At 39.3% G+C, this 27,110-nt stretch overlaps 1 protein-coding gene across 3 annotated transcripts in view; it reads left to right on the top strand.

Annotated features, from left to right (window-relative positions):
- The window catches only part of scaper (S-phase cyclin A-associated protein in the ER), a 283,244-nt gene that overhangs the window by 64,089 nt on the left and 192,045 nt on the right, over positions 1-27,110 (top strand). For all 3 annotated transcript variants that reach the window (XM_048520699.2, XM_048520701.2, XM_048520702.2), the window contains 10 exons: positions 3,027-3,245; positions 11,830-12,003; positions 13,831-13,921; positions 14,822-14,939; positions 15,135-15,246; positions 16,393-16,533; positions 17,659-17,787; positions 20,131-20,273; positions 22,244-22,325; positions 26,108-26,260. In XM_048520699.2, the coding sequence (XP_048376656.2) occupies positions 3,027-3,245; positions 11,830-12,003; positions 13,831-13,921; positions 14,822-14,939; positions 15,135-15,246; positions 16,393-16,533; positions 17,659-17,787; positions 20,131-20,273; positions 22,244-22,325; positions 26,108-26,260 (1,362 nt within the window). The remainder of the gene's footprint in view (positions 1-3,026; positions 3,246-11,829; positions 12,004-13,830; positions 13,922-14,821; positions 14,940-15,134; positions 15,247-16,392; positions 16,534-17,658; positions 17,788-20,130; positions 20,274-22,243; positions 22,326-26,107; positions 26,261-27,110) is intronic.

The raw sequence follows: 27,110 nt of genomic DNA, 5'->3' as shown, positions 1-27,110 counted from the left end.
ATTTGTGATGGCGAAGTTCCAATAATAATAATTTTTGAATTATTTTAGGTTTATGTAAACTGTTCTCTCTGATGCACTTTGTGTAGCTGATGTCATGTCCTGGTTTGTAGTGTGTCATCTGCTTATTGCTTGCAACTGTCATGATATTGCTGCTGTGGTAGGAGATTTTTTCCCTCCGGTGAGAGTTGAATTTGAATATTAATTAACATTGGTTAATACTGGTTAAGTAAATTAAATAAACAGCTATTATCAAATGAATAAATGAAAATAGGCCTTGGAGAGTGAGGGCAGCCCGTGTGGTAATTAGTTAATTTGAATAAATAAGCAATTGTGGCAAATGAAGGGTCAGATACAAATAATTAACTAAACCTGACTTCTTTAGTTCCGTTGGAATTGGATTTAAATAGACGGAGAGAAATTTGGACTCAAGTCTAGGAGAGATGGCGTCAGGAATAAATAGTGGAAAGGAACATGGATAAAGTTATTAAGAACAACTTGGGAAACACAATGGGGACCCTAGGGTGAGGGAAGAAAATCAGGATCATGTAGGGAAGAGCAATATTATAAAGTTGAAATGCAGGTTTTCATTTGTAAGTGTGATTAAAGAGAGAAGAAGCAAAAATAAGCTCTTGGATGAAGAAGCAAAGTTAAGAGCTTCAGAGGGTAAAAATGGCTTAGCAAAAAGATATGTAGAAGAAAAGTGGAAAAGAAAAGAAGCAAAATGCTCCAGGAGGAGAGAGCTAAGGCAAGGAGACATGACTTTGGTGTAATGGAATGCACAAGGAGATACATCAGTCTAGTTTAAGTAGCATTGGCTGGTTGAAAGCTGACTGCAGAAGCATTCATCTTTCACATATTTGTGAGATTGTTTGTAGTTCCAACCTGTTGTAAGCCTATAATTTGGGGGAAAAAAAGACCCATTTAGTGACATAATTACACTATTATGCTTTCAGATTTCAAACAGAGCATTGACTTATTTTTAAAGACTCTATTTCACCACCTGCCCTTTGATCAGTAATCTGGCCGACACCACTCACACAAGAAATGACCATACAAAAAATGTTTTTTCTCTAGAAAAAACACCCTTCAGGAAGAGATTTTATCACAATTGTTTAGTATCTGCAGCTCTGTTCCATACTGAAGTGTTCTGAATGCCAGGTGTCTGAATTATTGTATATAGTTCCAATACCGCCAGAGACAGTAAATTTATTCTGATTTTGATCCAAATTCATCCCTCAATTCACTTTGCATCTGTTACATACACCAGAATTTAGTGAACAGAATTGTTAACCATTATGTGGTTACTGTGGGTTTTTTTGAAGAAGTAGCCTGCACTGTTGCGAAATTCTGAATTCTGTCTGGCATGTTATAACTCAGTAATCCAGAAATATCAATCATTCCAAGAGCCCAGTGGAATACACATTTGTATTAAATTGATATTTTATGTTGGATATTTATGTAATTTTAAATTCTTGGCTCTGAAAAGTTTCCCTTCTGTAAATGAATTGCTTCAGAGGACAGGTCGTTTCTGGGATTAGTGCATGTATTGTCACTCAAGCATTAGCTACTGAATGTTTGGAAGGCACGATGGTTTTAATAATATTCCACGTCAGTGCTAAAATTGTAGCTATTTTGAAATTAAAGATCTGAATGTGCTTGATGTTTACACTGATGCTCAAGATAGAAAGTGTTCCATACTCAACACATATAAAGGTCACGTTGATAAGCACAAATTTCACAAAAACACAAGTTAGAATATTTCATACTAAATATTATGTGCGCAAACAATAATAGCTCAGAAAAGCTTTGTACTTAGTATTCTTGAAATTAATTTAACATTATCTGTAATTTTTAGGGTATAAATAGTACTCAATTCATGAATATTCTCAACTGTAATATTTCTTTTAACATTGTCTTATAACTCATCATAACAATAAACCTGAGGGTTAAAAGTAATGACTCATGACTGTAGTCATATACTTAATTAATGGAATCACTAAAAGTCTGAAAAACATGATACTGCAAAAAAAGCATTCTCATTTAAATAGTTACTTTCTAGATACTATTAAAGCTGGTGCATTTAGCTTTTTAGACCATTTGCAAACATACCACAGAGCTTCAGAGCTGTGTAGAAAGTTCCCATTAATTTATAAATTGACAATTTTTTTGGTGTTTTGATTTTACGTTTCTTTAACAGCACTTGTACAATATTTGGCAAATGTTCCCATTTACAAGATTCAAATCAAATAAGTAAATAGCCATATTTAGAATGGTATCATCTGAATTGCCAGAACTCTTGAGAGTGAATGCCTTCTACATTGCAAATTGGACATATCATTTATAGTATTTCGTTTGGAGGAATAGATCCAGCAGTCCTAAGACCATCTTGCCCAGTAATTAGCAACCCAAGATCTATCAATCTTTCCTACAACTCCTGTGCTTCTTCACATACTTAAACACCATCCTGAAAACCCAAACCTCTGATCACACTTCTGTCTACACCTCTCCAAACTCTGCTTTGGCTCTGCATCCATTTTGTTTTGATTATGCTTTATGAATTACTTTTGGGTTGTTTGCAGTTCAATCTGCAACGTAAATACAAAGTTTTTGATGTGATTGTTCTTCCACCAGCCTGTATGCATCTTCCTCAGCAGTTGGAAAAGCCTCTGACCAAACTCTGCACCAGAAAACAGTTGTATATTACCACCAGGGCTTACAAATCCATACGGCCATGTAAATAGACTATATTCCACTGCAGGGCTTCCAATTCAACTGGTTATAAAATATGGAGGGTGTTATTTTACATGTAAGCATTTTACGCTATAGCTGCCTTCTCTTTTATAGCCTGCAACAAAATTTCCTTCTTACAAGGTGTTTCTCATCTAATTGTAAATTCACATTGTCTTTGCAGAGCTTTAATGCTGGAGAGTTGGACCAAGAGAGCTTTGTATTTTAATCAATAACAGTGTTTTGAATAATTGCAGAGACATTGAAATGTCTTGTTAATAAGCAATATGTTACATTAGCACACAGCAAACGTGTCTGCGGACCCAGTGCAGCCTGATAATGTGCCTTTGCAAGGCAAGCCTTGGCAGCAAGACGCAGACTCCATTGAAAGAGATGTCACCTGTCTGTCAGAGGACGTAAACGCGGAAGTGATACCGGTCATTTCCGTACAAGAACCGACTTTGTCAGATACTCCAAAACTGGGACATGACGTAGATCTCTCTGGCGATCTTTCAAATGTGAGTAGCAAAAGATTAAGCGTAGAGTGCTTCAGAGATAGTAGAAACTGCAGATGCTGGAGAATCTGAGATAACAAGGCGTAGAGCTGGATGAACACAGCAGGCCAGGCAGCATCAGAGGAACAGGAATGCTGATTTTTTTTCAGGCCTAGACCCTTTTTCAGAAATGCAGAACACCTGCACTCGGTTCACACTAAACAACTGCACCTCCCAGTCGTGAACCATTTCAAATCCCCCTCACATTCCTCAGAGGTCATGTCCATCCTGGCCCTCTTGCAGTGCAACGACGACACCACCCGAAGGTTGCAGGAACAGCACCTCATATTCCACTTGGGAACCCTGCAGCCCAATGGTATCAATGTGGACTTCATATGCTTCAAAATCTCCCCTCCTCCTACCGCATCCCAAAACCAGTCCAGCTCATCCCTGCCTCCCTAACCCGTCCTTCCTCTAACCTATCCCCTCCTCCCACCTCAAGCCGCACCCCCATCTCCTACCTACTAACCTCATCCCACCCCCTTGACCTGTCCGTCCTCCCTATGTCCTCCCTAACTCCCCACCTATACTCACCTTTACTGGCTCCATCCCCACATCTTTGACCTGTCTGTCTCCTCTCCACCTATCTTCTCGTCTATCTGTCTTCTATCCGCTCCCCCCCCCCCCCCACCATTTATTTCAGAACCCCCTTCCCCTCCCCCATTTCTGAAGAAGGGCCTAGGCCCGAAACGTCAGCTTCCCTGCTCCTCTGATGCTGCCTGGCCTGCTGTGTTCATCCAACTCTACACCTGGTTATCTAAGTGTAGAGTGCAGATTGTTTGGAATACTGTGCATTTGTGAAATACACTGGTTGACGATATTCTGCATTTCAACTAATTTCCTTCAGTGCAAAACTATAGCTTCAGAAAACACTTGAAATTTGTTTTGCCTTCTCTTAATATGATTCTTGTTGATGTAACCATGAATAAGTTTTAAAGATAGTGAGCATTCAAGTAAGTATTCTTCATGTAATAAAAAGAGCCTGGGTGGTGTATATGGTGCCAACTTCTGTGCAAATATTGGATCTTTCAACTCCTGATTTAAGAGACAAAGATACTACCATTAAGCCAAGCTGCCTCTCAGAAGAGAGAAATATGGAGGGAGAACTGGGTCAGCTGTGCATGCCGGTATCTAGCCTGTATGCTTAAAGTTGATGTAATCAGTGGTACCATGTAGATGTTAAAGAGCTAAGGAAGGGACAATGATGGATGCTTGAGTCAAACACATAAGCAGCAACGGAGTACTGAAATCAACAGGAAGCTTTTTTCCCATTTCATGGACTACTTCGTTGAAATACCTTCCCAAAGCTCATTATGACATGCTAATCAACTTCATGATTCTCTAGCTTGCGGCACTTTGAAACTGTGCATCGTGCCATTTGTGTATAAACCGAACATTCAAACCATACACATTTCGGAGTGATATTCAAAGGTCTTTGGCGATGGTATCAGATAAATGATCTAAGTTGGAAAGAATTGTGTACATATGTAGATCAACTTCCCAAACCTAAGATCAAGTATAAGACATTAAATTAAAATTGTATTTAACTAAAATTCCTTCATTGGTACAGAGAAGGAAAAAAAGTCATGAATTTGATACAAACCAATGGAAAGAATGGGAGCAGGTTGTAATTCACAATGAAGAATGGAAAAAAAATTATACCGCCAAATGCAAGCACTTTCAGGAAAGTATTCAGTTAACAAAAGTTGAAGTGGTAAAATAAAACAATGACACTGGTGAGTTGAAGTAAAAGTTGAAATATTCATCCATTAGCAAATAGATGGCAAAGCAAAAGCCGAAAGCAAAGAGAAGTTAATTATCTTGTGCACCTTCTCATTTGAATTACATAATTGACAAATTATGTCTTTATACAGTGTTTTCAAGGGAGCCTTACAGTGCAGTGGTAGTGTCCATACATCTAGGCTGGAGTATTATAACATATTGGAACAGGTTGATTAAAAATAATTGTAAATATGTACGTGCGCAGGTTGAAAATGTGTTAGGCAAGTATTCAGTAATTACTTTGTGATCAAGGTTAAAGAAAACGCTGTAGGCCCATTTATAGACCTTTGAATCCAGCAACCAATCAGTATTAAGACTTCTGTTTTTATTTGTTTTTGTGCCATTTTCTGGTTAATTAACTCAAGAATCATTAGATGTACCTTGAATTATAAAAGTTTCATTCGCCCCTACTGTTTTAAAAAGACTACCCAAGGTCAGAATCTGCAGTGTCGAGAAATCACCTCTAATTTTTTAGGGGTTGGTGGTATTTTAAAGTTGCATTAAAGTATTTGGGGGGTCTCACCTGGTGATGCCCCACTGTTATGCAAATGTCTTTTTAAGTGTTTTTTGATCAAATGAGAATGTAAGAATATATCCCACATGAAACATGTGGATCAGACTGATGTTTTTACATGATCTGATTGGTTCATAGAAAAACAGCAGAAGGACTAATTTATCAATACACTTCTGGACTTTGTTTATCCAACTTTCTAAAGAGTAAAAGCCCATGACAAGGTGCCATCACTTGAGTTGCCTAGCCGCTTCTTAAGAGAGGCAAAGGTGATAGAGCATTATGCCCTTGTGAGAATATAAGAGAAAGAAAAACTGAAACAAAACTTGCCAAGGCATCGCAGGTTGCAGGATGGAGACAGGCATAAACCCCATTATCAAAGCAACAAATACATTTTCACTTTGAACTGTTTGCACAAATGCAGGGAGGAACGACAAAGAATTAGTTGCTGAGAAGTCAAGGAAGAATTCTGTGAAAGATGGAAACACTTTATTACTTGGTACTTGGCAAAATGGAAATGTCTTGGCTGTTAATAGAACACCTGTTTTTCAGACTTCTATTCAGCGGACAAATGTGACTTATTACCTTGGTAGGATTCATGCAGTTTATTGCTGAACTAGCATACAATGAATTGAGCCAAGTTTTGGAGAACCAAGTCAAGTACGAGCGGCACTGAATATAGAATTATGCTTTGAATGTTGTTCTCATGTTTGTCCTTGATTTGTATCTTTTAAGGTCTGTAATTGTTGATGCTCCCTGGACCATTGTATGATTATAGGTGCTTAAGAGGATGTTAGTTAATGGAAGTTAAGTACCAAGAATTCTGTCTCATATCTCTTCAAAATGGAATTATTAATACTTGTGCTAGAATATGAAGGCCTGTTTTAAAATATAAACATTAATTTCCAACTGTCACTGAAGCACAGATCAACAAGCCTTGCAGATGTTCCTACTGTAATTAATGCTGACAAATCCATTTGGGTGTACTCTGATAAGAAACTTTGCCTTTAAATTTTCTAATCAAGACACATAATAGACTGATAGCTGTCCTGATAATACAGCACGCTCTCTGTCAAAACCCCACTTGCAGTCCTGAGGGAGTACTGCACTGTTGGAGGTTCTGTATTTCTGGATGAAACGTTAAACTTAGACTGTCCTGTATTCCCTAAGCTATGAGGAAGAGTCCCTGTGCAGTTATTTTAAAGATGAACAGGGGTTATCCCTGATGTCTTGGTTGATATTTGCCATTATTGGTTGCCAACATGCACTTGCTAAAAAATTACCAATATAATCAGAGATTGCATTAGAGTTCATACTAAAGACTGGCATAAGTTCTTCCTTGTGACCCTTTCACCTTTGTAGTTTCATTGGTAAGGTTTCTATAAACCATTCGTGACGAGTTCATCCTGTATTTACTGCAGGGCAAAAAATTCTGTTGGAACACATTGAGGCCATTTACCCTATGTAATGTACCTGACTTAGCCTATCGTGGGAACGTTTCAGTATGTCACATTGCTAAAAGAATTAAAGTAAAATGGAGGGCCATGCATGAAACGATCCATTGATGTTTCAAGACATCATCTTTGGCAGAGGTTGGCTTGTGTTCTGATAGAAAATTCTGACAAAATATATACCTGATCATTTTTATTTTACAGATAACAAAGATGAAATAGGTTTATTGCTCCAATTTTACCTCCCTTTCTTGCTCTGCCATCTTACTTGGCTTCTTCCTAGTCACTTTTAAACGGAATTAGACTTGTGCCTTAGGAGAAAGAGATTAACTGCATCTTAGCAGCTTTGACCCAACGCTGAAGACTGAAATGACCTTTGATAGGAGATTAGATCTTTTGAAGTAACAATTCAACTGTGTTTCAACGTGAAATTTGTGTGAAGCTAATGCGGATGCCAGCAAGATTGAAGGAGATAGGTTAATGTCGCTTGGGACCAAGTGATCAAGCAAAGTTAAAGTTTGGAAACCTGTAGATTTAAGAAGAAGGGCAGTCTGTCAGCTTTCTACATATCAGGTGGAGAAGAGTTTTGGTTTTTTGTTTTTGAAATGTTTACTATTTTGTGGAGGCCTAAGAATTTGCAAGCACAATGTGTTGGGTATGGTGTCAACTTTTCCAGGGCCTTTTGAGTTAATTTTGATTGTTATATGGCAGCCCATCTTTCTTTAACAAGAGAGATGCTACCTCTACTTCCCTACATATTAGATGGGAAATGAATATGTCTGTCACCCCTTGATTGTTTGGTCAAAAAGCCAGTTGATTAAAGGATCTAGGTCTGTGTAAACAACGTTAGCAGTCAGGGCAAACAGAACAAGGTTGCTGTTGACAGCCCGAGTTCACAGTGCAAGATAACACAAATAGAATGATCACTGTTAAGCTGAGCAGAACTGGCAGTATCTTAAGGCTATATTAATGTAAATTTACTGATGAATTGAGTGTAGTTGTGTACAATATTAAATTACATAGTGACAAATACTATCGGTGTTGTAATTTTAAAAACATGGTGATTAAACAATGAAAGAAAGGTTATGCACAAATTAAAAGTTACCATGTCCTGTCCATCCAGTTTTTTGATAGTACTTTTGATGTTTGGAAGTGGTGTTGACCAGGTTGGATTAGTCTTTTTTCTGTGTGCATGACATCACTCAATTTTCCACATTGTCATTTAAATATCAGTGTTTTAATGTTCTAGGGCAGCTTGGTTAGGGTGTAGCAAGTTCTGGAAAATACAACTTCCGTACTATTGACAAAATGTTGTCAGGGCCCATATCTTTGCTGTAGCCAGTGCCTTCAGCCATTTCTTTACACCACGTGGAATGAATTGAATCAGCTTACAGCTGGTATTCGTGATACTGAAATGAATTATCCACTCAAACCATCAGGCTGAAGATTATTGCAAATACTTAAGCCTCTTCCTTTTACATTGATATGTTTAGCTTCCCCATCATTGAAATGGGGAGATTTTGCGATGAGCCGCCATCTCCATTCCACTGTCGTTCACGACAGTATCTGGCAGGATTGCAGACCTCGGATCTGATCCATTAGTTGTGGAACTGCTTAGCCCTGTCTATCACTCTGTTTATGATGTATGGTGAGCAAATAGCCCTGTGTTGTAGCTTCACCAGGTTGACACCTCATTTTTAGACATTCTTAGTGAGGGGTGGCTTTATTGAAGTGTATAACATCTTGAATAGCCTTGACAAGACAGACGTATATTAAGTTTTGTGGATTAGTCCAGAACTAGGGGACAATGTAGAAAAATGAGGGGTCGCCCTTTCGGGACAGAGATGAGAATTTTGTTTCTCTCCGAGGGTTGTTGGGCTTTGGTATTCTGCCTCAGAAGGTTGGGTCATTTTAAATTATTTATTTACTTATGGAATGTTGATGTTACTAGCTAGGTCAGCATTTGAATAGTTTTAAGTCCAAGCTTCTTATGCCCTGGCTTGATGGTGTAAAGATAGAGTGGGTAATTGTCAGGCGATGTGTTTCAGTATGATTTTACTGCTGCTGATAGCCCACAGTTCCTCATGGATGCCCAGCCTTGAGTAGCTAGATTGGTTTGAGATCTATCCTATTTGGCATGGTGATAGTGCATACAACATGACGGATATGAAGATGAGATTTTGGCTCCACAAGGACTATGCAGCGGTCACCCCTACCAATACTGTCGTGCAACTGCAGCAAGCAGATTAAGAAGGATGAGGTTAAGTGTTGTTCCCTCTTAGTTGGTTCCTTCTCGTCAACTTGACGCAGGAATGGTACAGCATCTGGGCAGTGGGAGAGTATTCTGCAAGTAGTTTTCACAAGGAATAAGGGCTATGGGGAGAGTGCAGGGAAGTGGAGTTGAAATGCCCATCAGCCATGATTTAAATGGCAGAGTGGACTCGATGGACTGAATGGCCTTACTTCCACTCCTATGTCTTATGGTCTTATAGTTTCCATGCCTTTCTTTAACCTGGTGCCATGAGACTTCATGGAGTCCAGATTTAATGTTAATCACTCCCAACTGTGTACTATTGTTCCACCACTCTGCTGGTTTTGTCCTGGCAGTGGAACAGGGCATAACCAGGGACGGTGATGGTCTTGTGTGGTACATTGTCACACTGATGGAATTATACCTTACTAGTCAGTAAGACATCACATTAGCCCCCAGTTAGTAAGGAGAACTTTGCAAGATAGATATTGCTGAGTTTGTCATTGTAGTTATTGAACTGCTTATCTGTAAAATGACATTTCTGGATAATTTGGACTTCTCTCAGGAGCTACATTGAAGTTATATGCTCATTACCTGATGGCAGGACTTTATCTTACAATGAAATGGTGAGAGTGCACAAATCCACTGAGTAAAGATTACACTATATCAGAATACTAAAAGAAATACCACACCTATTCCAATGTGCTTTAGTATTCTGTCACTTGCTTTATATATGATGTTTAGTTCAGCATATCCAATTTATTTCACTGCCAACGACAGGCTTCTAACTTCAACTTCACTTCAATCTTTAATTGTCCTGTTTGATTAACTGATAAAATAAATCTTACTATTGACATTTTCATATAATTTTATCATTATATTTTTCCACCTTCCCTAATCTTCTATTGTGAGGTTCTGTGTCAAATTCTGCTTTATAATACTCTGCAAAATTCATCACTGAGTTGAGACCAAATTGTTAGGTTGCTTCAAAATGGGAGACTTATTTGTGAAATGAATAGTGTTAAATAAATAATTGCGCATTCTGCCCTTTGTGATGTTGATCAGCTTACAATTGCTAAATAAGAATTCAAAGACTTGGACTAAGGTTAAGAGTGCTGCAGAGTGCATTCCTGCTCTCTTGATTTCAATAATAATCTTAAACTAATTCCCTGTTAATATTTTAGGTCAAGCTATCCCAAGTTGCAGTACTAAGCCATTGACTCAATGCCCCACACTTGATATTCCTGTTTTGTGCTGACCTAGTAAAGGAAGTAGTTCAGGGTGACCCATTTGCCTTCATATGGTAAACAAATAGCCACAGGTCCCACTACTGATCCGTATCTGAAAATATGTTTGTGCATAGGAATTGTGAAGAAATAAAGAAGCTAGGCTATGAGGCTATCTCCACCAGAATATCCTATGTTTTAGTTTACACACAGTAAAGCTATTTAATAGGGTGGTGTTGAGCTGCAGGTCCTATGGAAATATTCCAGCCCCATGATCCAAAACTGAATTTGGCAACTCCTGATTGATCATTTTCAATTACTTGACAAAAATAGAGGGAAGAGAATTACAAAGAATATAGTTCTGTAAATTAAGCACAAAGTACAACCTTTTAATTCCAGGTAGATTGGGGTGAATTAAATATTTTACCTTGTTTTTGAGTTGAATGTTGCAATGTGTCATGACAAGTTGCCAAATCCTTTTTTGCCACGAGGCTGGAATATTTCAAATGCGCTTGTCTAATAGGAAAAAGTGGCCCCTTGAATGTAAGGAAACTGCAGGAAGGACATTTTTATTGATTTATTAAGACCACTAAATTACTTCATGCTCAATTTTTAAACAGGAGGGAACAGAATGTGATTATTCACTTAGAATGAACTTGGCAGCACTCCTTTCACTTGAAATTTGGATTCGACTTTGTTGATTTCAGGCACACAGGCTATTTTGCTGGTAGTTTGGTACATTTGTAACTCTTCTTCATAAGGTTAAACACGCTCCACTTAATCTCTCCATATTTATGTTGGAACCTACTTGTTCTTTCTACATCCTGTCTGAGAGATTCCTTTTCTTGGAGGAACTGAGGAGTGCTGCAATGTGTTACAGTTTATCCTATCATATACCTGATAATCTGTGTGGGTCATAGATTGATGTTATATCATTTGTTCAGTGTTAGCTGTACCACTGGCAGTGCATAACTTTAAACATTTGAGCAAATATGTGCTGTATTATACAACTTGTGTACAATTGGGCTATTTTGAGTTTTAGAAGAATAAAACTGAAAATTATTTGCTCTTAGTATGCATTATGCTTAATAAATGTTTAAATTTCTGCAGTGTAACTGGCTGATATATTGTTTATTGCACTTATTTATAGAACAGGCATTACACTTTTCATTGTCATAAGTTTTGCTGCTACGTATGAATGTTAGCAGTAGTTTACAAGTGCAAAAGAGTCGTGTTCTGAACTAGCTTTTTCCATATATGTGTTGGCATACTTGGATTTTCTTTTTAATTTAACTCATTTAAAATGTTTACTTTTGTTTCTGCTCAGCAATCTATGGCAGCAGTCCTTGCCAAAGGAGAGGAACTCGCAAACCGTCTGGAAAAGGAGAATGAAGAAGCAATTGCTAATGCTATAGCTGAGGAAGAACAATTAACAAGAGAAATACAGGCTGAGGAAAACAATGACATAAACCTAGAGACTGACACTGAAGGCGAGTTTACAGTGAGTATGACCTACATTTATTCACAGTTTATCATTTGTTGCAATTCTCTGTCATTCAATATATAAGTGCAATTTGTAGTTTACTTTTTCTCTTCTTTTGAGGTGTTGAGGTACAGTTCCACCCATCTTGGTAACTCCCACCTTAAGTGTACATTCCTGTTCCCTTTAGACCCTGGGTTTCTGCAGGTTGTGTGATTGCTTCATAGCTCATTCAAAGCCTGACATCTACAGTTGGCATTTTGCCTTGGGCATTGCTGAATATTGATTGTAAACAAGGAAGTTGGAAAAACTTCTTGTTTTTTCCAATACAGCCAGACCTCTTGTTGGCACTGATTTCCTGCTTTTTTTCTGTCTTTGAGAGGTCCACTGGCTATAAAGAGATAATATTTAAATATGAAATTGGTTTTTCTTTCTAAACTTTTGTTATTTAAAAGCCTTGCATGGTGTACTATCCAATTACATGATCTGCCACATTTGTATTTTTTTGTTGAACAACATTATATAAAGTTTCTTTTTTTTAATATTTCTCTAATTGCCATTTCCATGCCTACGTTATGTGCCACATATGTAAATCTATATTTTGTCAGCTGTTGGTTAACTTGCCAACTTCCATTATTCTTCTTGGAGTTTCTTCTGTTCTGGCAAGTGATGGAGGTCTTAGCCTAGTGTATTGAAAGGTAGTTACACTGCAGGCTTTGTGAGTATCGCCAAGGGATTATCTGCTTAATGAATGCATTAATGTTGAATTTGGTCAGTGCACAGGGCCTTGAAGTACTTACAAGTTAGTGTAGGAGGATACAGATTAAAATAATATCCATGGAGAGCTTTCAAAGACTTGAAAAGTGATTTATGAAAGATAGGGGAGGGGAAAAATGTTGCAAACTAGCTTAAAAGGTATTTGATAAGTTGAAATGGATTTAGAATGGCTTTATTGGTTAAAAAGATAACATCAAAATGAAGCAATTAAAGGTGACAGTGATTGAACATTAATCCAGTCGCACCAAAATACTTTTTAAATAGTTGAAGTGGAATTCAAATTAAAGACTTCAAAATTAATTGAAAAGCTTGCAAAATCAATTGATGTTTGTCAATATTCTGATAGACTTGAACGAACTGGAAAGAGCTATTTGGAGAACCATTGGTCTTCAAACCCTGTTGGGGTGTTTTGTTAACCTGAAGAATAATGGAAACGGTAATGTCATTAGCATGACCATTGATAGCAGAAGGTCCAAATTCAACACTTGTAATATCATTACTTCTTGTATTAGAATTATTTGCCGTAGAATTTTGAACTACAGTAATGCGTTTTCTGTTGAGATTACAGTTCCAATATATATAGCCTCTGCCTCCACAAGGAAACTTGCCTGTTTCAAAGGAAAGAAACAATCCACTTCAGAAATTTTGAACAGACTTGACTATATCAATATTATCATGAGTTTTACTTTCACGAATCAAGCAGTCATGCACCATAAAAATGCACCTGCGTTCCATTTACTTTTGATCAAAGAGTTAATTTTCAAAAACCCTTGCTATCATTGACAGTGAATGAACGGGAAATTATTATAAAATGTGTGGTCCACATGAAGCTTAAAAAGATTTGATACTCATTTTCTGAAGAAGAATATGCTGTTGCTCAGCTAATAGAACAGCTTGATCCTTCTCAACTGATCATCATTCTTAAGGGGGAAGATATTTTCTTAGTGTAAACTGCACCTGTATTTGTGGGTTGAAGCTCATTTTGTAAAACACTGGTGCACCTTTTGGTTTTTTGTCACCACATAAATTGTTGAATTCAGTATATCAAGGTGATGTTCTTTCTTTGCGTAGGCCACCATGAATAGTGGCAGCTTGACTCTCTACAATGTTTCCTCTCAATCTCAAAATCTAGACTGGAATGATGTTTTAGCGGAATATGAAGGTGCGTACATTGTAACTAATGTATGTTCAATTGGCATTTCAGTATATATAATTATTTTCTTGCAAAATGGACCTTATCCATGCAAGATGGCCAAAAATGAATATCATGAGAATGACTGTTAACTTTTATCTGTAACTAAGGCTTTAGAACGGAAAGAGCTTTAATTTCAACCTTGATCATCAGTGCTCTACCTCTCTTCTTTAAGTTGTTGTTTTGCATTGATTTATTTGGTCGGTGATGTTTGCATGATCTATTACTTCAATCTATTTACTAAATCCCTGACTGATAAATGTTCACCAGCCTATTCGTTGTGAAAGTCAATATATTTTTCCAGTTGAGGACGTTTTGATATAACTTGTATTTTTCTGATGAAAACTGGCGTTTTAGAGCAGATGAGCAATAAAATCAATTAGCATTACTATGGTGTCTATTTTGTTTAAACTGTTTTACCCCGGGCATAACTGGAGTTGAAGCTTGAATGTCAGTTACAAGCTTGGTGTAATTGTACAAGTTAATATTCAGAATTATACATGTGGGCTAACAGGATTTGCTTGTGTTCAACAAGTTAGTTCGTGACATCTGATTTAAAACTGCATTTTAGAGAATTGTAAACTCTCAAGGCATGTTCTCCATGGATTTTAACTAAACAAACGAGGAGATTATTCTTTATTCTTTATTCTTTATTCAACTGGATTTTTGATGAAATGTTCTGTAATTCACAATATCACAAAAAAAAACAAATTATGCAGCAGGACTGGTCAGCAAGTGAAAGAAAGGAAAATATGGGTTAATATTTCAAGTAGTAACCTTCTTCAGAAGTTCTTCAGAGCTAATATCTCTGTGTTAATTGTCTACATTGGCAGTTTTTTTCTTCTTATTTTTATATTTTATTCTTTGTAGCACGTGAACCTTGGAGACAGAGTACTTCATGGGGAGATATTGTGGAGGAGGAGCCAGCACGACCACCTGGACATGCCATCCAGATGCATGAAAAGCTTTCCTCACCTTCGAGAAAAATGTGATTAGGATTGTTATTTCAATCTTTTGTTGTTTCAGTCTTTACTAGAGCAAATGATTCATGATTAGCTAACATTTTATATTGCATGCTACAATCTGCAGAGTATACTAATGTACTGGACTTTAAGCATTTTATATGTAAAAGCATTTGATCTGTCTGGTAATGGACTCTCTCTTTTAAATTTCCTGCTGACAGGACAATTGCAGAGTCAAAAAAGAAACATGAAGAAAAGCAGCTAAAAGCTCAACAACTCCGTGAAAAACTACGAGAGGAACAAACTCTGAAATTGCAGAAGTTGTTGGAGCGAGTAAGACAGACAAAATCTGTTTGTTACAGTGAGAGTTAAAGATGCGGAGGAATTAGATGCCACAGTTATGCATCAATCTCAATCTGTTGCCTGGAATGAATATTGCCCAGAGCAATTGCCTGTTTCCTCTGTCTGGTGGTAGTACAGGATTTAAATGATGTATTTGTCAACTCTGAAGGAAGTTCAGAGGATGGTTGTAAAGTACGTAACAAAATTGCTGTTAATGAGCTCTGATTTGGTATTTCCAACCAGAAAGGCCATATAAAAAGTCAAAATGACGAAGTGTTGTACTGGTGTGATGTAAAACTGACTTGGATTAAGACTGAGACATATTGTTTGGGTGCAGTGAAAAAAGCTTGCTGCAGACACTGATATAAATGCTGACATAGAAATTGTCTAATGCTGACAAAGGTGACAGTTGGTTTGTATTTTCTATGAGAAAAAAGACTGATGTTTTAAAAACATTTCCCATGACAAAGCCCCAGCAGGTTATATGTTATAGCAAGATGTCTTTTTACTTCCCCGTTAGTATAAGAAATAAAATTTTCTAACTGAAAATGTAAAGTCATCTGAGGAGGAACACCCTCCTTTATTGTTGTTCAATAACTGATCCACAGATACTGTATGTTGACCGTATTTGCGTTGTAATTGTGGTAGTGCAGTAAAGTAGAATCATACAGTACAGAAGTTGTCCTTTGGCCCTTCGAGTCTGCGTCACTTATCAACATTAGTGCTACTTTCCTACTTTCCAGCACTTGTCCCATAGTCTTGAATGCTATCACATTTCAAGTACTCATCCAAGTACTTTTTAAGTACCGTTCCAAGCAGTGCATTCCAGTTTCCCAGCATCCTCTGGATGAAAATAATTTTTCCACAAATCCTCTTCAAATCTCTTGCTTTTCATCTTCAAATTATGCCCTTCAAATAAGGAGATCAACTGGTTTCCATCCCTTCCATGCCCCTCATAATCTTATACACCTCAATCGGGTCCCCTCTTAGTTTTCCTTGCTCTAAAAAAGATAACTTGACCTTATACAGCCTTTCGTCCTTGATAAAATACTCCATCCTAGGCAGTATCCTGGTGAATTTCCAGTTCAACTCTTCCTAGTTATCAAACCGTTTGACTTGTATGCTTAATGTCCTTAGGAGAAGGAAGTACGGAAATGGAAGGAGGAGCTGCTGGACCAGAGGAGGAAGATGATGGAGGAGAAGCTGCTTCATGCCGAGCTGAAACGGGAGCTTCAACTGCAAGCAATAGTGAAAAAGGCACAGGAGGAAGAAGCTAAGGTGTGGAACTATTGTCAAGACACTAGTTAGATCGTCTTGAATCTCTGAACACTGCTTACGTAACACCTGTTGAAGTTGAGGGGAAAATGCTGAAGTTATAGGCTCAAAGCTCTGATGTGACTGGGACACTGTTTGACAATATTAATGGTCTTTCTTCTGATTATCCTGGTGGAATACCCACTGGGAGCCATGTACAAGAAAACTATCAATTCCCCGATCTATTGACCATACGCCTATAGAAAAGCGGTCATTGGATTAGACTGCTGATTTTTCTTTTTACTCCATTGCATATGAAACCAAAGTTAGTTGAAACGTAAATATCAGTTTTGCTTTGATGTTATTCTTTAAAGCTTGCTGGCAATGATAAAGGTAAGAGGATACCAAGAACACATATTTGTACAATACCTTTAACATAAACTCCTCCCTCGGTTGTTCATAATTGTACATGAATTGAGAGATTATATATTTGCCAAAGTTAACTGACTGGGCAATTAAATTTCAAGTAAGGGAGTTTCAAGGTAGCATCTCAAGTTTACTTACATTTTGGATAATTTGGAGTCCAGAGCAGACAAGATATCACATTGTGGGCTTGAGGTGTATTAGACATGAGAGGAAAAGGAAAGATTATAACATCTTGAAATGTTATAATTTTGAGCTATATATGAGCTTGTCTTCTGAACATTTCCTCTTTTCTTCCCTTTTCTGAACGATCTAGTTTCTTTTTGGTGTCTTCTTTCGTAGACATCAACAGCCTTCTACTACCTCATAGAATTAGGCCTTCTTAATGTATGACCCTAATGACTATCTCAGTTGAACCCAATCCTGCCCTCAACTAATGTCTCATGTACAGATCATCACTGTTAGTGATCAAGTGTGGGAGCCTTCGGATTTTTTTCTCTCTCTTTGGCTTAAGCGTATCTCATGCAGAGTCTCCAGGTTTCTGCTCGGCTGAGGTCAACTAACAGCACAAGGAATTGAACCTGGGGTACATTGCTATTTTCTTTGCCCAGCGTCCTTTAGAGACGAAATATACAAGCTTTTTTTTTGAATAACCTATGTGGGTTATAAATACTATCACATTTTAATGGATGTGGAAACCTGTCTTTCTTTCTTTCGTCCTTTCAGGTTAATGAAATAGCTTTTATCAACACATTGGAAGCTCAAAATAAGCGTCATGATGTTCTTGCAAAACTGAAAGAGTATGAACAGCATCGTCGGCAAGAGGAGAAGCAAGCGCGAGATGAGGCTGTGCAGGTTAGGAGCAAACAGGGAGAGAAAACTTACATTAGGTTTTCCAAAGAACAGTGCTGCATTTAAAAGACAAGACAATCCTTTGCCTTAATGAGAAGAGTCATTCTTCTAGGTGTAGGTACATTCTGGATATAGACACCCTGTCTAGCACCTTGCTAATGGATTTCAATGCATACTCTAAGTATTAATTGAAATAGGCATTATTTACTCTACAGATATAATGCCTGTGAATTGCTTTTCCTTTGCACTTCTTCCAGAAAATCTCTTGCTCCAATTTGCTGTGGAATCAGGTCAGTTCCAGATTTCTGCTTTGTTTAAATATGCCAGCAAAACCACACTGTACATTATATAATTGTTTTGTAAATGTGGCCTGAACAACTGGATTTTAAAAAAGGACTCAGACTTGCCAGGGATTTAGGAAATGCATCAGGGTCCTAGCCTAACATTCTAGGAAACATGCTGCTATCTTAGTACATTGGTGCGAAACATTGACTCTGACCACATTAATGTGGCTTTGTGTTCAGGAGCGTTAATAGTTGAGTTTTATCTGCTGTACATTTGTTGTGGCTTGCTTGCTGAGACAATGTTTCATGTGCACTTGATATGATGTGGACAAAAGGAAAGGAGCTGTTGAAATTTGGAAAATAAAAATCCAAAATAATTATGTTTTACAAAATGTTTATATTAAACATTATCTCAAAACTTCATTGAGCAAATGATGGTGTAAACTTACAAATTACCATAGATCTAATAAAATTGTTAGTTCTTCTCCTGGGTAGAATAATTCAGTTCTGAGGAAGGGTCACTGGACCCGAAACGTTAACCCTTTTTTTTCCTTCACAGATGATGCCAGACTTGCTGAGCTTTTCCAGCAACTTTGTTTTTGTTCCTGATTAACAGCATCCGCAGTCCTTTTGGCTTTTATTAGAATAATTCTAGTAGTGTCCTCCTTAAGTGAAGATTGAAGAATTCCTTTTTTTTGAGATGCTGACTACTGAATGAAATTTTAAAACAAAGCATTCCTGCTTTACTGATATGTCAGGTGTAAATTAAACATTGTTTTACAATTGGGGAGTAGTGTTTTTCAAATTTATTCATGTCTTTTGGGGCGTATCCAGTACAGTAGCTAAAGTGAGCCAATAGATGTAGTATGGATTTCCAAAAGGCATTCAGTAAGGTGTCACATAAAAGCTTAATAGGCAAGGTAGAATTCATGAAAATGGGGTTAATATGTTAGTGTAGAGAAAGCATAAATGGGGCATTCTCATGTTAGCAGGTAGCAGGTTATGACCAGTGGAGTACTGCACAAATCAGTGCTGGGGACTGAACTATTTACAAAAAATAATATATCTAATTTTGCTGGCTGTACAAAACGAGGAGAAAATGTAAGTTGCGAGAAGGACAGACTTCAAAAAGATGTAGAAGGGTTCTAAGACAGCAGCATGGCAGATGGAGTATAGTAAGAACATGAGAACCAGAACCAAGAGCAATCCAGGAACCTGCAATGCTATTTAATACTATCACAGCTGATCTCATTTCAGTTTCAACTCCACTTTCCGTAATCCTTCACACCGTTACTAAGTTAAACAAAAATCTATCTATATCCTTTTTAGTCTGTCAAAACTGCAAAGGTCATTGTGTTTAAGAGATTGTTTTGCATTTGTAAATAATTTTCAAGTGCGCTAAATGAAGTGCATTTAAATTTTTCCTAAAGGATGTGTTTATTCGTTATGCAAGTGCAAGTGGTCCTTCCTCTTCAGCCTCACTTAGGTTAGCATCAGCTATCAAGATCTTTCTGTATTTGCAATCCAGTAAACATGATTTTCATTTGTGAAGTTGCAAAACTGTTTACAATATATGTTACAAGAAACTGGAAAAGATGCAATGCTTTAATAATTCTGAACAAAATATCTAAATTGAAACATCAGAGTGAGATTACACTGCCTATAGATCTCCTTTTAATAGTTCTGTTAGTTTAGTCCATGAATAACTGAGCCAACGGTTAACTTCCATGTTGAGTTAGCAGGTGAATGATGCTGAAGTTAATAGTGTACTGGTTTACAAAATTGGCCACGGTTGCTGCTTCTGCTCTTTATTAAATGGCCATCTGGAAAAGTATGAGTATGCACAGGACTGAGTGTGACTGTGGCTGAGTGGATGCTCTCTCCGTTCATATCCAAATTATATATACTTGGCCTCTTTACTAGAGGGCAGCTGGCATTATATACCCCGGTTAGAGGTCCATGAGAAAACAGTGAAATTTAGGAAGTGTTGCATTATTTTTAATCATTCTTGTACCGTAGGAAAGCCTCTTGTTCAAAATAAAAATTATTTGACTGAATGTAGGAACGCAAGAGAGCACTGGAGGCAGAGCGTCAGGCCCGTGTGGAAGAACTAATGTTGAAGAGGAGAGAACAGGAGGCACGGATTGAGCAACAGCGACAAGAAAAAGAGAAAGCAAGGGAAGATGCAGCTCGTGAAAGAGCCAGGTTTGTGGCCTTTGTTAAGTGGTTTTGTGTGCAGCCTCGAGACCAATTGTTGTAGTATTAAGACATATTTACCACAAGGCTACAGCTTAAGTGATCTCATCACTATCTGCGATAATGGGGAACTGCAGATGCTTGAGAATCCAAGATAACAAAGTGTGAAGCTGGATGAACACAGCAGGCCAAGCAGCATCTCAGGAGCACAAAAAGCTGACGTTTCAGGTCTAGACCCTTCATCAGAGAGGGGGATGGGGTGAGGGTTCTGGAATAAATAGGGAGAGAGGGGGAGGCGGACCGAAGATGGAGAGAAAAGAAGATAGGTGGGGAGGTAGGGAGGGATAGGTCAGTCCAGGGAAGACGGACAGGTCAAGGAGGTGGGATGAGGTGAGTAGGTAGGAAATGGAGGTGTGGCTTAGGGTGGGAGGAAGAGATGGGTGAGAGGAAGAACAGGTTAGGGAGGCGGGGATGAGCTGGGCTGGTTTTGGATGCAGTGGGGGAGGGGATGAGCTGGGCAACTGCACCTCCCAGTCGCGGCAATAAACAACTGCACCTCCCAGTCGTGAACCATTTCAACTCCCCCTCCCATTCTTAGATGGACATGCCCATCATGGGCCTCCTGCAGCGCCACAATGATGCCACCCCGAAGGTTGCAGGAGCAGCACTCATATTCCGCTTGGGACCCTGCAGCCCAGTGGTATCAATGTGGACTTCACCCAGCTTCAAATCTCCCTTTCCCCCACCGCATCCCAAAACCAGCCCAGTTCGTCCCCCCCCCCCCCCCCACTGCATCACACAACCAGCCCCAGCCCGTCCCCCCCCCCCCCCGTCCCCGTCCCCCCCCCCCCCCCGTCCCCCGTCCCCCCCCCCCCCCCGTCCCCCCCGTCCCCCCCGTCCCCCCCCCCCCCCCCCCCCCCCCCCCCCCCCCCCCCCCCCCCCCCCCCCCCCCCCCCCCCCCGTCCCCCCCCCCCCCCCCCCCCCCCCCCCCCCCCCCCCCCCCCCCCCCCCGTCCCCCCCCCCCCCCCCGTCCCCCCCCCCCCCCCCACCCCCCCCCCCCCCCACACTGCATCACACAACCAGCCCAGCCCGTCCCCCCCCCCCCCCCCCCACACTGCATCACACAACCAGCCCAGCCCGTCCCCCCCCCCCCCCCCACCCCCCCACCCCCCCCACCCCCCCCACCCCCCCACCCCCCCCCACCCCCCCCCACCCCCCCACTGCATCACACAACCAGCCCAGCCCGTCCCCCCCCCCCCACTGCATCACACAACCAGCCCAGCCCGTCTCTGCCTCCCTAACCTGTTCTTCCTCTCACCCATCCCTTCCTCCCACCCCAAGCCGCATCTCCATTTCCTACCTGCTAGCCTCATCCCACCTCCTTGATCTGTCTGTCTTCCCTGAACTGACCTATGTCCCTCCCTACCTCCCCACCTATACTCTCCTCTCCACCTATCATCTTTTCTCTCCATCTTCGGTCCGCCTCCTCCTCTCTCCCTATTTATTCCAGTACCCTCACCCCATCCCCCTCTCTGATGAAGGGTCTAGGCCCGAAACGTCAGCTTTTGTGCTCCTGAGATGCTGCTTGGCCTGCTGTGTCAATCCAGCTTCACACTTTATCATCACTATCGGCATTTGTTCTACTAGGATATTACTGTAAATCTGTAGACCAGAGAAAGAAAATACCACTTGTGCTTCCTGGTCTTTGCCATTCAGTACAACTTTTCAGAGTGTGAATTGAGAGAATGCTTGGAGTTACATATGATGCTGTCTTAAAGGTATCCAAAATTTACTTGTGGTATGTCAGATCCTTGTGACATTTCAGGACGTGTACCTTCTCTCCTTGTTAAATTATTTACTTTTCTTGCTCTTTCCACTGTAGGAATTAATTAGAAAAAGTCAAGAATCACTACAGTTCTTCTGTCTGTCATGCTGTTTTTCTTGTGTTCCTTTCCTAATGGTTATTAATCCATTGGCAGAGAACGTGAGGAGAGGCTGGCTGCACTTAGTGCAGCTCAACAAGAAGCTATGGAAGAACTGCAAAAGAAAATTCAACTGAAGGTATAATATAATAGCTCTAATCCTCTCAAATACTTGTTGAAATGTTTGTGTGTGTTGCAGTTCTTTGATTAGTATGCAAAGGCCAACAGTTATTAAGGACTCTTATAAATTAGGAGTCTGCCAGTAGCAATCCTGAAATTGAGTCCAACTGAATATGCGTTACTTGGTGTAATGGTTGCACCTGGTACAGAACTTATCCACTTTATGTTTCAGTAGGAAGTATGTGATTTGGCACCTTTCCAAGACCTGCAATGGAGAGGATACTGATTTACCCATCATGATTTTTCAATGCATTTTCTTGTTCTACTTTTAACGCTACCATTGAGACTTCCTGACCCTGAATTTCTGTTACTTCAGGTGAATACCTATTCATACATAGATTTGTATTTACCATAGTGTTGCTCATCCACATTTACAACCTTGAAATAAGTGTTGGTGAATGAGTGCAGCTTAGCTTTGAGAATGATAGTTTAGGGAATAATTTTAAAACACAAAGCATTTTGAACATACATAAAGATGCACAATCATATTTTTTCCATTTTAGCCCTATCCCTAGGCTAAAATAAAATTCAAGGTGTTACTTCATGTTTTAGCTAATTCAGAGATTACAGACACCTGCTATGTATTGTCTTCAAAGTAAGGGAGAACTACTTAGCTCAAGTCAGCTGTGCAATGCCACAGGAAATAAGGCTAATTGGCATCACGATTAGTAATGGGGATCGGTTGCAAAGTATCCAAAACTGACCCTGGCCAAGCACACCCATTCTGTATTATATTGCCCAACCATAGATACTAAAGGTAATTAAAATCAAAGCAATTTTCACCTATCACTCCATTTGGTTTCAAACAGTGATATGGTTAATAGTTAAAGATTAGTATATAGAAACTGGCTGTATAGAGTTAGGACAATGCTAATTATTTTGCTTGCTCGATTTTGTTTTTCTTTTATGACTAGCATTCAGGCATCCCAGACCATAATTTTTGTTTGTTCAGTTAAATCTTGTGAGAGGCTTCCATTTATTCTTCTGTATTTGTTATAAGTGTTTATACAATATTTGAAACCTTATATTCTAACATGGAGTAAAAATTGATTTTAGCTTTCAGTTCTTTGAAGATCTAACTTTTTTTGAAAAGCTCTGAAAGTTATTTTGAACATTGAATTCAAAGCAGCATTTGCAAGAAGTCATGTGATTTTAGCGAAATACCCAGCAAGCCATTTGGGGAAACTAGTTACTGAAGTATATATGGACTTAGGTTTTGCCACATTCAGAAAGAGGGAAGAGGCCAGAAGCATGTTTGTGCTGCTCATAAAGCAGAAGTGCTGTTGTTAGCAGTTTCCAAGCAGTTAATGCTGGGGAGAGATTTCTTGGAAATCAGCACGCAAAAGCTTTGGAGGCATGGGGCTGTCAGAAAAGATGTATTCAGCAAGGTTGGTGAAAATATGAGTTTAGGAATTCAATGTAAATATTAGGGCACTGAGCTAGCAGTTTGTTATAAGGACCTTGGAGAGAGACATTAAATGAAGAAAGTTGCATCTTTTAAATATCCAGGAATTTGTCAAAAGCAAACTGATTACGACCGTGCTAATTGAGTAAGAAGCTTTAGCGTCGAGATAGGGGTGACTCTTGACTGAGGTTTAAGTGTCTATCAGAGTATTGTTGGGGAAAAGGGATGAACCTTTCTTTCTGGGGAGTGTAATAAGATTGTACCTGTAGTGTGTGTTTTTCTTTTCTGTTATAAAGTTTTATGTTCTTTTGTCAAAGAACTTGACAGACTTTTGAGAATACGTTCAGTGACTGACTTCCACTGTAAACGAAAATAAATGTAAAATTAATGATCCATCAAGCGAGGTTTCACTCTTGGATCTGGCTTGTCTAGAATTATCTTTTAATGGAAACATTGGAATTATTGAAGTGAATGTGTTGGTGTCCGATAGAGCAAGGGTGCAAATTAACTGTTTGGAAAATTAAGATCTTGATTTAGCTAGTGTTACCTTTTCTATTAATTAAGGAAACAAGCAAAAGCTAGAATATTTAGTGCAACACATGAGCAACATTTTTTAAAAGCAGAAGATTGAGGGGAAAAAACACAATGGAGTGCGTTGAAGTTATTCAAAGTTTCGGGAAATACTGTATGTATTGCTGGAATGTTTTTACGGGCAAGTTGGAGCAAGGTTGTGCAGAAATCTGAAGTCTCGGATAGCTGGGCAGTGAGGCAGTATAGCATCAATCCTGCATTTCAAGTTTGGGTAAGAGAGTAATGATTGTTTCTGTTGACATGTATATAAAACTGATGCCTTGCGTAAATGTTAAATACTGAGTACAGCCCTGGTCAGGTAGCATGGAAAGTAATTGTTTCAGGAAGAATGGAGATTATGTCAGTTTGAGAACATAGACAAATGCTACTCAATCCTGCTCCACCATTTGATAAACTTCTGCTTCAACTCTGCTCTCCTACCCTGTTACCATTTGCCTTTATTCCTTTGGTGTCAAAAAGATCTAACCATTTCAACTTTGAATGTGCCAATGACTGTGTGCATCTATACAAAATTCCAAATATTCATGACTGAGTGAAGTGTCTCCTTAAGTCAGGCCTAAATGGAGAATTCAATGCTATTATACTCAATGTCTCCTGATAGCACAGCCCTTACATTCCAACAATCAATGTAGTGAATCATTGTTGCATCCCCTCTGCGACAAGTAAACCCTTCCTTGCTTTGGAGACTAAACGGGGGTATTTCGGGTGTCAATCAGGACAGTAGGAGCAGACCCTCAGGAGTTTGGTAACACAGGCAGAAAGTGGAGAGGAAGGTAGTAATAGGGAGATGTCAGAGGAACGATAGGATGTAGCTGCAGAATGAGGCCATTTGATCTGTAGAACCTGCTGTGCCATTCAGTTAGATCATGGCTGATTTAATAATCCTCAGCTCCACTTTGCTGCCTTTTTCCCATGATCTTTGATTCCCTCACTGGTTAAAAATCTGTCTCAGCCTTCAATATACTTAATAACCCCAGATTTGACGTCTTTCGTTCTTAAAGTATTCTGCAGCTTCACTATCCTCTGGAAAAAAATTATCTCCTCATTTATCTCCTCAATTAAATTGACAAGCTCTTACTCTGAGATTATGCTGTCTGGTCCTATACTACTACAAAACTGGGCTGCTATCCTATTAAGTATCCTTATCAAATACATTTTGGAAACCCTACGTATATTACATCTACTGTTTCCCTTTTATCCATCCTACTTGATTCCTCCTCAAGAAATTCTCGTGAATCTGTCAAGTATAATCATCCCTTCTTAAAGCCTTGTTGACTCTGGTTGATTATATTTTGCTTTTCTGAATGCTCTGCTGTTATATCCTTTACAATGAATTCTAGCATTTTCTCTGATAGATGTTATAGGCAAGCTGATTTATCTTAAGAGATAGTAGGAACTGCAGATGCTGGAAAATCTGTTATAACAAGGTGCAGAGCTGGATGAACACAGCAGGCCAAGCAGCATCAGAGGAGCAGGAAAGCTGACGTTTCAGGGCTAGACCCTTCAGAATTCATGTGCATTTCATCAGCTTTCCTGCTCCTCTGATGCTGCTTGGCCTGGTGTGTTCATCCAGCTCTGCACCTTGATTTATATTTACGCATTTTACTGTTTCCAGCCCCTTTTGAATAATGACGAATGGCACAGGTTGTTATTTAATTTTCCATTGTAGATTTAAACAGCAGAAAAGCACTAAACCTACAGTTGTTGCAGACAGCAAATTTTGTGTATCTTTTGCTTTTATGCAGCATGACGAGAGCAGTCGGAGACACATGGAGCAGATAGAACAACGAAAAGAAAAAGCGGCTGAGCTTAGCAGTGGGAGACACGCTAACACTGACTATGCACCCAAACTCACTCCATATGAACGCAAAAAACATTGTTCTTTGTGCAACGTGTTGGTAGGTTCTACTGTTTGTGCTTCTACTTTCAATGATCTGGCTGAGGACTAGTGTAAATATTGTATTGCCTGACCAGAAGGCAAAAGTTGGAAAAATCAATCCTAGAGAAACGAGAAAGGTTCAAGGTGACTTAATTAAATTTTTTTTAAGGGATTTGGCAAAATTGATCCAAAGTAAAATGGCACAAATGATAAAATTATTGAAAAGGAGGGAGAAGTTGGATGGAATGAGAAGTGAATGTGATTTGGAATTACGTACTTGGGGAGTATTTTGAAAAGAATAATATTATGGTACTTGTATGTTAGCGAGTTTTGAGAAGATTTGTAGCTCAGGTTGATGTTCTGGATGTGAGTTTGCTCGCTGAGCTGGAAGATTAGTTTTTAGACCTTTCGTCACCATTCTAGGTAACATCATCAGTGAGCCTCCGACGAAGCGCTGGTGTTGTGTCCCGCTTTCTATTTATCTGGTTAGGTTTCCTTGGGTTGCTGATGTCATTTCCTGTTCTTTTTCTCAGGGGATGGTAGATTGGCTCCAAGTAAATGTGTTTGTTGATGGAGTTCCGGTTGGAATGCCATGCTTCTAGGAATTCTCGTGCATTCTTTGGCAAACAGAGACATGCACGAGAATTCCTAGAAGCATGGCATTCCAACCGGAACTCCATCAACAAACACATTTACTTGGAGCCAATCGACCATCCCCTGAGAAAAAGAACAGGAAATGACATCACCAACCCAAGGAAACCTAACCAGATAAATAGAAATCGGGACCTAACACCAGCGCTTCGTCGGAGGCTCACTGATGTTACCTAGAATGGTGACGAAACGTCTGAAAACTAACCTTCCAGCTCAGC

The sequence above is a fragment of the Stegostoma tigrinum genome, chromosome 36 (assembly GCF_030684315.1).
Source record: "Stegostoma tigrinum isolate sSteTig4 chromosome 36, sSteTig4.hap1, whole genome shotgun sequence".
NCBI lineage: Eukaryota > Metazoa > Chordata > Chondrichthyes > Orectolobiformes > Stegostomatidae > Stegostoma > Stegostoma tigrinum.
This window is presented reverse-complemented; position numbering and strand designations above follow the sequence as displayed.